The sequence below is a fragment of the Lolium perenne genome, chromosome 6, assembly GCF_019359855.2.
Source record: "Lolium perenne isolate Kyuss_39 chromosome 6, Kyuss_2.0, whole genome shotgun sequence".
Taxonomy (NCBI): domain Eukaryota; kingdom Viridiplantae; phylum Streptophyta; class Magnoliopsida; order Poales; family Poaceae; genus Lolium; species Lolium perenne.
In genome coordinates, this window is record NC_067249.2 from 246,020,310 (window position 1) to 246,030,397 (window position 10,088).

The 10,088-nt window shown below is 44.6% G+C and overlaps 1 protein-coding gene across 1 annotated transcript; it reads left to right on the forward strand.

The window, feature by feature from the left end:
* The first annotated feature begins 3,405 nt into the window (after positions 1 to 3,405).
* On the forward strand, positions 3,406 to 8,421 carry LOC127309902 (uncharacterized). Its single transcript, XM_071822494.1, has 2 exons — positions 3,406 to 4,142; positions 8,379 to 8,421. The coding sequence occupies exons 1-2, from the start codon at positions 3,406 to 3,408 to the stop codon at positions 8,419 to 8,421; spliced, it is 780 nt and encodes a 259-aa protein (XP_071678595.1).
* Positions 8,422 to 10,088: the final 1,667 nt, after the last annotated feature.

The following is a 10,088-nucleotide window of genomic DNA, read 5'->3' on the forward strand; positions in this document are numbered from 1 at the left end:
ATCTCCGGATCTACAGATTGCGCGTCTTGGAGGCCGTCGGAGATCGAGCAGGTGGCGGTGGAGAACGAATAAGAGAAGGGGCTAATCGGGGATAGTTTGGGTGAGGTACGAACATAAGCTGGTGGGTTGGGTGCTAATCTAACCGGTACCAGCCCACACGATTAGGCGGTGTCACGAACCGGTACGTGACAAAAGTGCGTAATATGTGGTTTGGTGGGAGGGCAAAATGGTCCAAGAAAAAGCGTTGACGAAACTTTCTAGCAGAAACCATACGGACCGAACCACGGAAACGTTAGCTCCTTTATTATTAGGTATAGATATAGATATCGAGCTCGTATGGTAGTACAGATGGACGAGCGACACGAGAGCCCCCACGTGAGAAGTTTAAACGGGCCGATTGTAGTGGGCCTTGATGAGCCTCTCTTTTATTTAGAACCACAACTTTCTTTTTTTTTTGTTTGGAAAACTGGCTGGATGTGTTATCTTGGTTGGTTAATGCCTTGACTGCTCGGAAAGTCATTTCTAGCGGATCCGGTTCCTACCGGAGTCTCTTCGTCCAATCCACGTGCGCCACCTCCTCATGTACCCCAATAGTATTCTCTGGTATTGGCTGCTTTTCATTCTTTACCGCGTTGTATTACAATCCTGGACCCACCACCCATCACTTTTCTCTGGCCCACCACGATGTTGGTTCTGTGGCAATAAGTGCTTTGCTTTCCTTCCTCGCCTCAGAGAATCTACCAGCGGTCAGCCCCTGGCTATGAGAAGTGCTAAAAAAATATTACTACGTATATCCTAATGAGTAGTAATAATTAAATTCATGATTTATAGTAATATAAAATATATTTAATTTGTATAATTCGTAAATAATATTCCGAATATCACATCGGTTCACATATATTCCAATTAGCATTCTTTGTTTTTCAAATCAGTTTCAATTCATTTTTGAAAAATGGAATCAAAATATTTTAGCTTTTTTGTGATCTAATAAAATAAAATGAAGAAGATGTTCCCCAAGTATGGATTCATTAACATTTTCTTATCAAAGATCTATCATATATATCTCATACATATATCTCATACCTAGTACAATCCAACTAGCTTTCGGACATCAACTATTTTGATTATGGATAGCATTATGATATGAACAAATTATGGTATATAATATTAAAATGTGAGACTTTTTTTAATATCAAGTTGGTACAAACTACATATGCCACATTTACCATGTTTCAAATATTGTATCAGTTTTAAAATAAATGACAAAATCTTCCTACGAAATATCATGTCACAATTTCCTATTTTCGTAAGTTCATAGAAGTTCCATATATTATTACCATATACTCCAATCATCTTACATTGTTTTCATAAAAGTTTTAGGTCATGATAATTTTTAAGAAAATATGCTCCTTTTTTCGCACATATTCCTGTTTTATTTCTTTTTCACACAAATATGATTCACATATATTATAGTTCACTACTAGAAAACAGGCTATCAGTGGCGCACCACTTTTTGTCATCAGTGGCGCACTAGTGGTGCGCCACTAATATCACGCCACTGCTAACAGTTAGTAGTGGCGCACCACTCATGCGCCATTGCTAACTCAAGTAACAATGGCGCACTACCTAGTGCGCCACTACTAACTTATAGGTGCGACACCCTTGACACATCCTTATATTAGGTGCGTCACTGCTAAGTCTAGGGTGGAGCTGAATCATAAAATAAATATAGCAATGGCGCATGGTTGTTGTGGTGCATCACTAGTATTTTCATAGCAGTGGAGCACCTGTTTTTGGTGCGCCACTGCTATATAGCAGTGGAGCACCACTAGAGGGGTGCGCCACTACTAGTGATCTTACGGCACCATTTGAGAAATCCTTTACTATCCATATATGTCATTAATAACAAAATACAACTAAAATATTTCTATTTTTGAGCTAATTCCATAAAATGAACAAGAGATGTTTCAAGTATGGTTTCACTAACATTTTGGTATAGAAGAGATATGACATATTGCATATAAGGGTTATACATGATTTGTAGTAAATTTTAACAAGCTCCAGTTTCTACGATTTTGAAATGACGTTTCAAATATCGGATAGGTTTGAAAATAAGTTGGCAAATATTGCAATGAAATATCTCACATTTACCCAATTTTTCAGTTTTGGTGGAGAAAATTATAATATTTTCATTGTATTCCGTTAGTCAATTCCAATAAAACAGACAAGTTATGATTCTAGTCTGGGCTCAGTAATATTATTTTGGCATTGAAGAGAATGACATATTTCATATATTACTGAAAACTGGGTCATACAAAATATATAGCCAATGTCGTTTTAGAAAACAATTTTATTTACTGCAGATATGGGTATTATATCAACAAAGTATAGGATACACTATTTTGATATTGGAGACATCTGTTTACAATCCATATTGGTTAGATCACCATTTCCTTGCACCACAAATGTTTCACATTTGTACAGAGAATTAGACATACAATTCGTTTCAAATTCTTATGGCAGACAAAAAAGTACATTCAGATGGATTAGCAACCACCAAAAAAACTTCTCAATCAAGTGATTATTCGATTTGGAAACGATTTCTTAATCTGAGCCATCACACAAAAGTATCAAAAATAAAAGTAGAGTGGGGAAGAATGTAGTAGATTTGATAGGAATAAAAGACTAAAATTCAGATCAAATCAAATATAGCCACCACCAAAATCACTCTCCAGATCTGCATCCAATCAGATAGAAAGAATATTATCCCTAGATGGAGAACATAAATCCCAAACCTAGCCTGCACATGAACAGCTTCGTCTTCCTCCGGTGGCTCTCGACGAGAAGGCAAGGCGCTGCGCTGCCGCTGGAAGCCTTGCAGCCATGACGCGCTGCACCGTCGCTCATGCATGTCGCCGCCGTTCTAGGCGCAGCGTTGCCACGGTTCTGAACGCCGTCTTGGCCCGCAAACTCGAGCTTCCTGTTCCGGCCGCGGGCCGCCAACTCGAGCTTCCTGGTCTGGCCGCCGTCAGGGGATTTTTCCTCGATCTAGATTGAGAGAGAGAGAAGAGAGAGATTCAGGGGATGGTCTGCGCGTTGATATTTAGTGTATCAAGTGGGCCAGCCACGTATTCTATACGTATATTAGAACTGTTTGGTACAAGCAGCATGAAATACGAAACCAGAAAGAAAAATACGACGCTTTCAACCCCGAATCGCGAGGGACGAGCGAACCGCGGATACTTCACCGGTAGTTACCGGTTCCGTTAGAAAAATCGCGTCCCTTGACCGCTTCGTATTCGTTGAGTCGGGGACTCGTAGCATAAGAAGCGCAACTCTCTGCCGTTCTCGGGGCTCAGATCTTCTCCGGCGTATAGCCGGTATAGGCATCTAGGGCAAAGCTAGATGGAGCAAGACGACCCGCAGGTGGCGCGGCTCGCAAACGACGAGCTCGCCGACGTACTCCGCCGTCTCGCGCCACGCTGGCTCGCCGCATCACGCTGCGTCTGCAAGGCCTGGCAGACCGTCATCGACGACCGCCGTCTCCTACGCGCCGACCTGCTCCCGCTCTCGCTGAGCGGCATCTTCGTCCACCTCGAAGGGCACAGGTTCGCAGAGCTCTTCTCCCGCCCCTCCTCCTCCGCGGGCCCTGCCATCAGCGGCAACTTCCTCGACTTCATTCCCTCCACCCTCACACCAAGCTCGACACCATGGGTCGAGGACAGTACCAACGACTACAGTATTAGCGATCACTGCAATGGGCTCCTCCTGCTCCAGAACTATGTGGTGAACCCTGCCACGCGACGCTGGGCTCCTCTGCCCCCGCGCCCGTCCGACGACGCGGATTTCGTCGAGGAGTTTATCGTCTTTGATCCCACGGTATCACTCCACTATGAGGTTTTCATGGTCCCTTTTGTGGTTCGCGTACGTCCGAGAGATGACGACGGATCTGAATGGCCACCGCCAGTATGGTTCATGCATTGTTTCTCCTCAAAGACGGGCAGGTGGGAGGAGAAACCTTTCGTTCGACAAGGGGAAGCAGCAGGGATCATTGCCGATATGGAAGTGAACATGGCGCATGACTACGCCGCCTACTGGCGCGGTGCACTCTACGTGCATTGGCAGGATCATTTTCTACTAAGGTATATCATTATTTTTCCGTCTTCATGTTTATTTTACCTTACACTGGTAGAAAAACAGGCTTCCGTCCAGCCCCATAAGTCGCGAAGCTATAGGAACCGCGACTAATGGGACCTTTAGTCGCGGTTCGGGAGGCGAACCGCGACCAAAGGCCTGGGCCCAGGGCGCTCGGTGGCCAGCTGGTGCACGTGGGGGGCTTTAGTCGCGGTTGGCCTGGCCAACCGCGACTAAAGGTGCCCGAAGGCCTTTAGTCGCGGTTGGCCAGGCCAACCGGGACTAAAGCCCCTCCCCTATATATACCCATCCAGCAGCCAACACTTAGCCATTTGGAGCCATTCTCTTCACAAACTTCACAAGTGGGTGTTAGGTTTGCTTTTGGTTCCTCTTATGCACATAAGGTGTTTGATGAAATGCCCCAAGAGCATGAAACAAACATGATATAAAATGTTGGAGCCACACTTGAGCTTTCTCATTTATTTTTTCCTCCTCGATCGCGGTTAGCAACTTGAACCTTTGATGTGTCATTGATAAAATATGCATGTGTGTAGTTCATTGTTTAATTTATATTGTTTGTAGCTAGTTAGTTTAACAAATGCATGATGGTTAATTATATATTTTATATTATAATAATGCAGATGAATCGACAATGGATGTACGGTAACCGACTCTCCGGCGAGTTCAGTACGGGTTTGAAAGATTTCCTCGTAGTGGCTAATGCGAACAAGCAGGGGGGTTTTGTTATCTGTCCATGTGTTAACTGTAAGAATCGGAAAGGGTTACTCTTCCTCAAGAGATGTTCACATGCACCTGCTTCGGCACGGTTTCATGCCAAGCTATAATTGTTGGACCAAGCATGGAGAAAGAGGGGTTATAATGGAAGAAGATGAAGAAGGGGATGATTTCATCGATGAAAGCTATCTTGCTCATTTCGGTGATACTTTCATGGAGGATGCTGAAGGTGAAGGGGAAGGGGAAGGTGAAGAAGAGGCACGTGATGATCCCGTTGATGATCTTGGTCGGACCATTGCTGATGCACGGAGACGCTGCGAAACTGAAAAGGAGAGGGAGAATTTGGATCGCATGTTAGAGGATCACAGGAAGGCGCTGTACCCCGGATGCGATGATGGTCTGAAAAAGCTGGGCTGCACACTGGATTTGCTGAAATGGAAGGCACAGGCAGGTGTAGCTGACTCGGCATTTGAAAACTTGCTGAAAATGTTGAAGAATATGTTTCCAAAGAATAACGAGTTGCCCGCCAAAGACGCATTTAAGCAAAGAAGGTTGTCTCGCCCTCTAGGTTTAGAGGTTCTCAAGATACATGCATGCATCAACGATCGCATCCTCTACCGCGGTGAATACGAGAATTTGAATGAATGCCCGGTACGCACCGCATTGCGTTATAAGATCGAGGCGATGACCCTGGTGACGATGTTGAGGGCCGAGAAACCCGTGAAGAGGGTTCCCGCCAAGGTGATGTGGTATGCTCCTATAATACCACGGTTGAAACGTACATTCGGGAACAAAGAGCATGCCAAGTTGTTGCGATGGCACAAAGAGGACCGTAAGTCGGACGGGGAGTTGAGACACCTCGCAGATGGAACGCAATGGAGAAAGATCGACAGAGAGTTCAAAGATTTTGCAGCTGACGCAAGGAACATAAGATTTGGTCTAAGTACGGATGGCATGAATCCTTTTGGCGAGCAGAGCTCCAGCCATAGTACCTGGCCCGTGACTCTATGCATCTACAACCTTCCTCCTTGGTTGTGCATGAAGCGGAAGTTCATTATGATGCCAGTGCTCATCCAAGGTCCGAAGCAACCCGGCAACGACATCGATGTGTACCTAAGGCCATTAGTTGATGAACTTTTACAGCTGTGGGGCAGACCTGGTGTCCGTGTGTGGGATGAGCACAAAGAAGAGGAATTTGACCTACGAGCGTTGCTTTTCGTAACCATCAACGATTGGCCTGCTCTTAGTAACCTTTCGAGACTGTCAAATAAGGGATACAATGCATGCACGCACTGCTTACATGAGACTGAAAGTGTACATTTGCCAAATTGTAAGAAGAACGTGTACCTTGGGCATCGTCGATTTCTTCCGAAAGGTCATCCAGTAAGAAAGAAAGGCAAGCATTACAACGGCAAGGCAGATCACCGGCCGAAGCCTGCGGAACACACTGGTGCTGAGGTATTTGATATGGTCAAGGATTTGAAAGTCATCTTTGGAAAGGGTCCTGGCGGACAATCAGTTCCGAAGGGAGCTGACGGGTACGCAGCCATGTGGAAGAACAAATCTATATTCTGGGAGCTAGAATATTGGAAACTCCTAGAAGTCCGCTCTGCAATCGACGTGGTGCACGTTACGAAGAATATTTGCGTGAACATCCTAAGCTTCTTGGGCGTGTATGGGAAGTCAAATGATACAAAGGAAGCACGGCAGGACCAGCAAAGTTTGAAAGACCCTGATGACCGGCATCCGGAACGGTTTCAAGGTCGTGCCAGCTACGCTCTGACCAAAGAAGAGAAGGTCATCTTTTTTGAATGCCTGAGCAGTATGAAGGTCCCGTCGGGATTCTCGTTCAATATAAAGGGAATAATAAACATGGCGGAGAAAAAGTTCCAAAACCTGAAGTCTCACGACTGCCACGTGATTATGACGCAATTGCTTCCGATTGCTTTGAGGGCTCTGCCGGAAAATGTTCGAGTAGCCATTGTGAAGCTATGTGCATTCCTCAATGCAATCTCTCAGAAGGTAATCAATCCAGAAGTTCTACCACGGTTACAGAACGATGTGATCCAATGTCTTGTCAGTTTCGAGTTGGTGTTCCCGCCATCCTTCTTCAATATTATGACGCACCTCCTGGTTCACCTAGTCGATGAGATTTCCATTCTCGGTCCTGTATTTCTACACAATATGTTCCCCTTCGAGAGGTTCATGGGAATATTAAAGAAATATGTTCGTAACCATGCTAGGCCAGAAGGAAGCATCGCCAAGGGCTATGGAAATGAGGAGGTAATTGAGTTTTGTGTTGACTTTGTTCCTGACCTTAAGCCGATTGGTCTTCCTCGATCGCGGCACGAGGGGAGACTAAGTGGAAAAGGCACGATCGGAAGGAAATCAACGATATGTATGGACGGCCATTCTCTGATCAAGCACACCACACGATTCTGACCAATTCCAGCTTGGTGGCTCCGTACTTTGAGAAACACAAGAATATTTTACGCTCGGACAACCCTGGGAAGCCTGAATCCTGGATTAGGAAGGCCCACATGGAGACTTTCGGCAGTTGGTTGAGAAAACATTTAATGAGTGACGATCATGTTGTAGATCAGCTGTACATGTTGGCCAAGACACTATCTTCGACTATAACGACTTTCCAAGGGTACGAGATAAATGGGAATACATTTTACACGATCGCCCAAGATAAAAAGAGCACCAACGAAAACAGTGGTGTCCGCTTTGATGCAGCAATCGAGAATGGGCAAAAGGTCACATATTATGGTTACATAGAGGAGATATGGGAACTTGACTATGGACCCTCCTTTAGGGTCCCTTTGTTCCGGTGCAAATGGTTCAAGCTAACAGGAGGTGGGATAAAGGTGGACCAGCAATACGGAATGACAATGGTGGATTTCAACAATCTTGGTTACCTTGACGAACCATTCGTCCTAGCGAAAGATGTCGCTCAGGTTTTCTATGTGAAGGACATGAGTAGCAAACCGAGGAAACGGAAAGATAAGAAAACGATCAGTACATCATGCGATGATCCAAAGCGCCACATTGTTCTTTCAGGGAAAAGAAACATCGTGGGAGTGGAGGACAAGACAGACATGTCGAGGAAGATTATAATATGTTTGCTGAAATTCCGCCCTTCAAAGTGAACACCGACCCAAGCATTAAGTTAAATGATGAGGATGCTCCATGGATACGGCACAATCGTAAGCAAGCAGGGACACAAGGGAAGAAATGATGTGTAATAATTTATTGTACCAAACTTTGTTGAATGAATCATGTGAATTATATTACCCGTGATGTGTTTGGTGTCCATTTTCGAATGATTCAATTGACTCGAGATAGCACTGATGATACATGAAATTTGGAGTGATTCAGTCATACTCCTGCATACAGGAAATTTGGAGTGACTAAGTCATACTCCTGCATACATGAAATTTGGAGTGACTAAGTCATACTCTGCATACGTGAAATTTGGAGTGACTAAGTCATACTCCTGCATACAGGAAAGTTGGAGTGAGAAAGGCATACTCCTGCCTAGGCGTATAATATGCATACTCGTAGTCTTCATTGCCGCCACCGTTGATCTGGTAGTCGTGGCCTTCTCAGTTGCCGGCGTCGTCGTCGCTATTGCTTTGTCGTCTGTCGTCGGGCGGCGCTCGTGGCTCGAAGCGAGGGTAGCGCAGCGGGGGATATCGCCGGCCGTGATGTAGTCCATGACGCTCTGCAGAGTCCGGCCGTACCACCATAGCCGACGGCCGGCCTCGTGGAAGTTTCCAGGAGGCAGACCGTCCTCCTCATACCTGGCGAGCGCCCTCTCACGCCGATTGATGAAGAAGGCGTCCCAAGTATGCTGGTTATCGGGATGCCAGCGGGGATTCATCCGCTGCTCCGGCGTGAGGTCGAGGTAGTAGTGGTTCGTGATGGCCGCCCGGCGCGCAGTACCCTGAGGGACGGGAGGGACCGGCACGCCGCCGGCGCTTAGGCTCCAGCCGGCAGGGACGCGGTAGCCCGGTGGGCAAGGGTAGTTCGAGGCGCAAAGCTCCTCCACCTGCTGGTAGGCTAGAGTGGGTGCGGTGGAAGCCATGAGAGAGTGATGAGAGATTGTAGAGATGTGATAATGCTGGCCAAGCCGGGCTACCTATATGTAGTGATAAATGGCGGGAAAAATGGGAGCGGGAAGACAGGAGGCGGGAAGAAAGAGGCGGGAAGAAAGTGGCGGGAAGAAAGTGGCGGGAAGAAAGTGGCGGGAAGAAAGAGGCGGGAAGAAAGTGGCGGGAAGAAAGTGGCGGGAAGAATTTTTCTGATTTATTTGATATATTATTTGTATTTTTAAGAATTTGAATTGAATTAGTTTTATTTTTCTGATTTTTTTGATATATTATTTGTATTTTTAAGAATTTGAATTGAATTAGTTTTATTTTCTGATTTTTATTTGATATATTATTTGTATTTTTAAGAATTTGAATTGAATTAGTTTTATTTTTCTGATTTTTTTGATATATTATTTGTATTTTTAAGAATTTGAATTGAATTAGTTTTATTTTTCTGAATTTTTTGATATATTATTTGTATTTTTAAGAATTTGAATTGAATTAGTTTTATTTTTTTGATTTTTATTGATGTATTATTTGTATTTTCAACATTTTGAATTGAATTAGTTTTATTTTTCTGAATTTTTTGATATATTATTTGTATTTTTAAAATTTTGAATTGAATTAGTTTTATTTTTCTGAATTTTTTGATATATTATTTCTATTTTTAAAATTTTGAAATGAATTAGTTTTATTTTTCTGAATTTATTGATGTATTATTTGTATTTTCAACATTTTGAATTGAATTAGTTTTATTTTTCTGTATTTATTGATATATTATATGTATTTTTAAGATTTTAAAACGAAAGTATTTCGAAAAATACCTTTAGCCGCGGTTGGCCTCGCCAACCGCGACTAAAGGTCTTTGCGCGCGGGAAACAAAAAACCCGGCGAAAAACCCTTTAGTCGCGGTTGGTGTGGCCAACCGCGACTAAAGGGGTACCTTTAGTCGCGGTTGGCCACACCAACCGCGACTAAAGGGGGGTCCCTTTATATACACGCGGCCGGTCGCGCACGCGGCACACCGTCTTCTCCGCGCCGATCGAACCGTCTTCCTCTGCAGCGCCGTCGCCGATCGAACCGCGCCTTCGCCGCGCCGCGCCGCGCCTCTCTCTCGGCTCG

Coding starts and splice junctions, on each gene's coding strand:
- LOC127309902 (XM_071822494.1), top strand. CDS start 3,406: ATGGAGCAAGACGACCCGCAGGTGGCGCGGCTCGCAAACGACGAGCTC. Junction 4,143..8,378: donor CAGGATCATTTTCTACTAAG/GTATATCATTAT, acceptor TCCTGCATACAG/GAAAGTTGGAGTGAGAAAGG.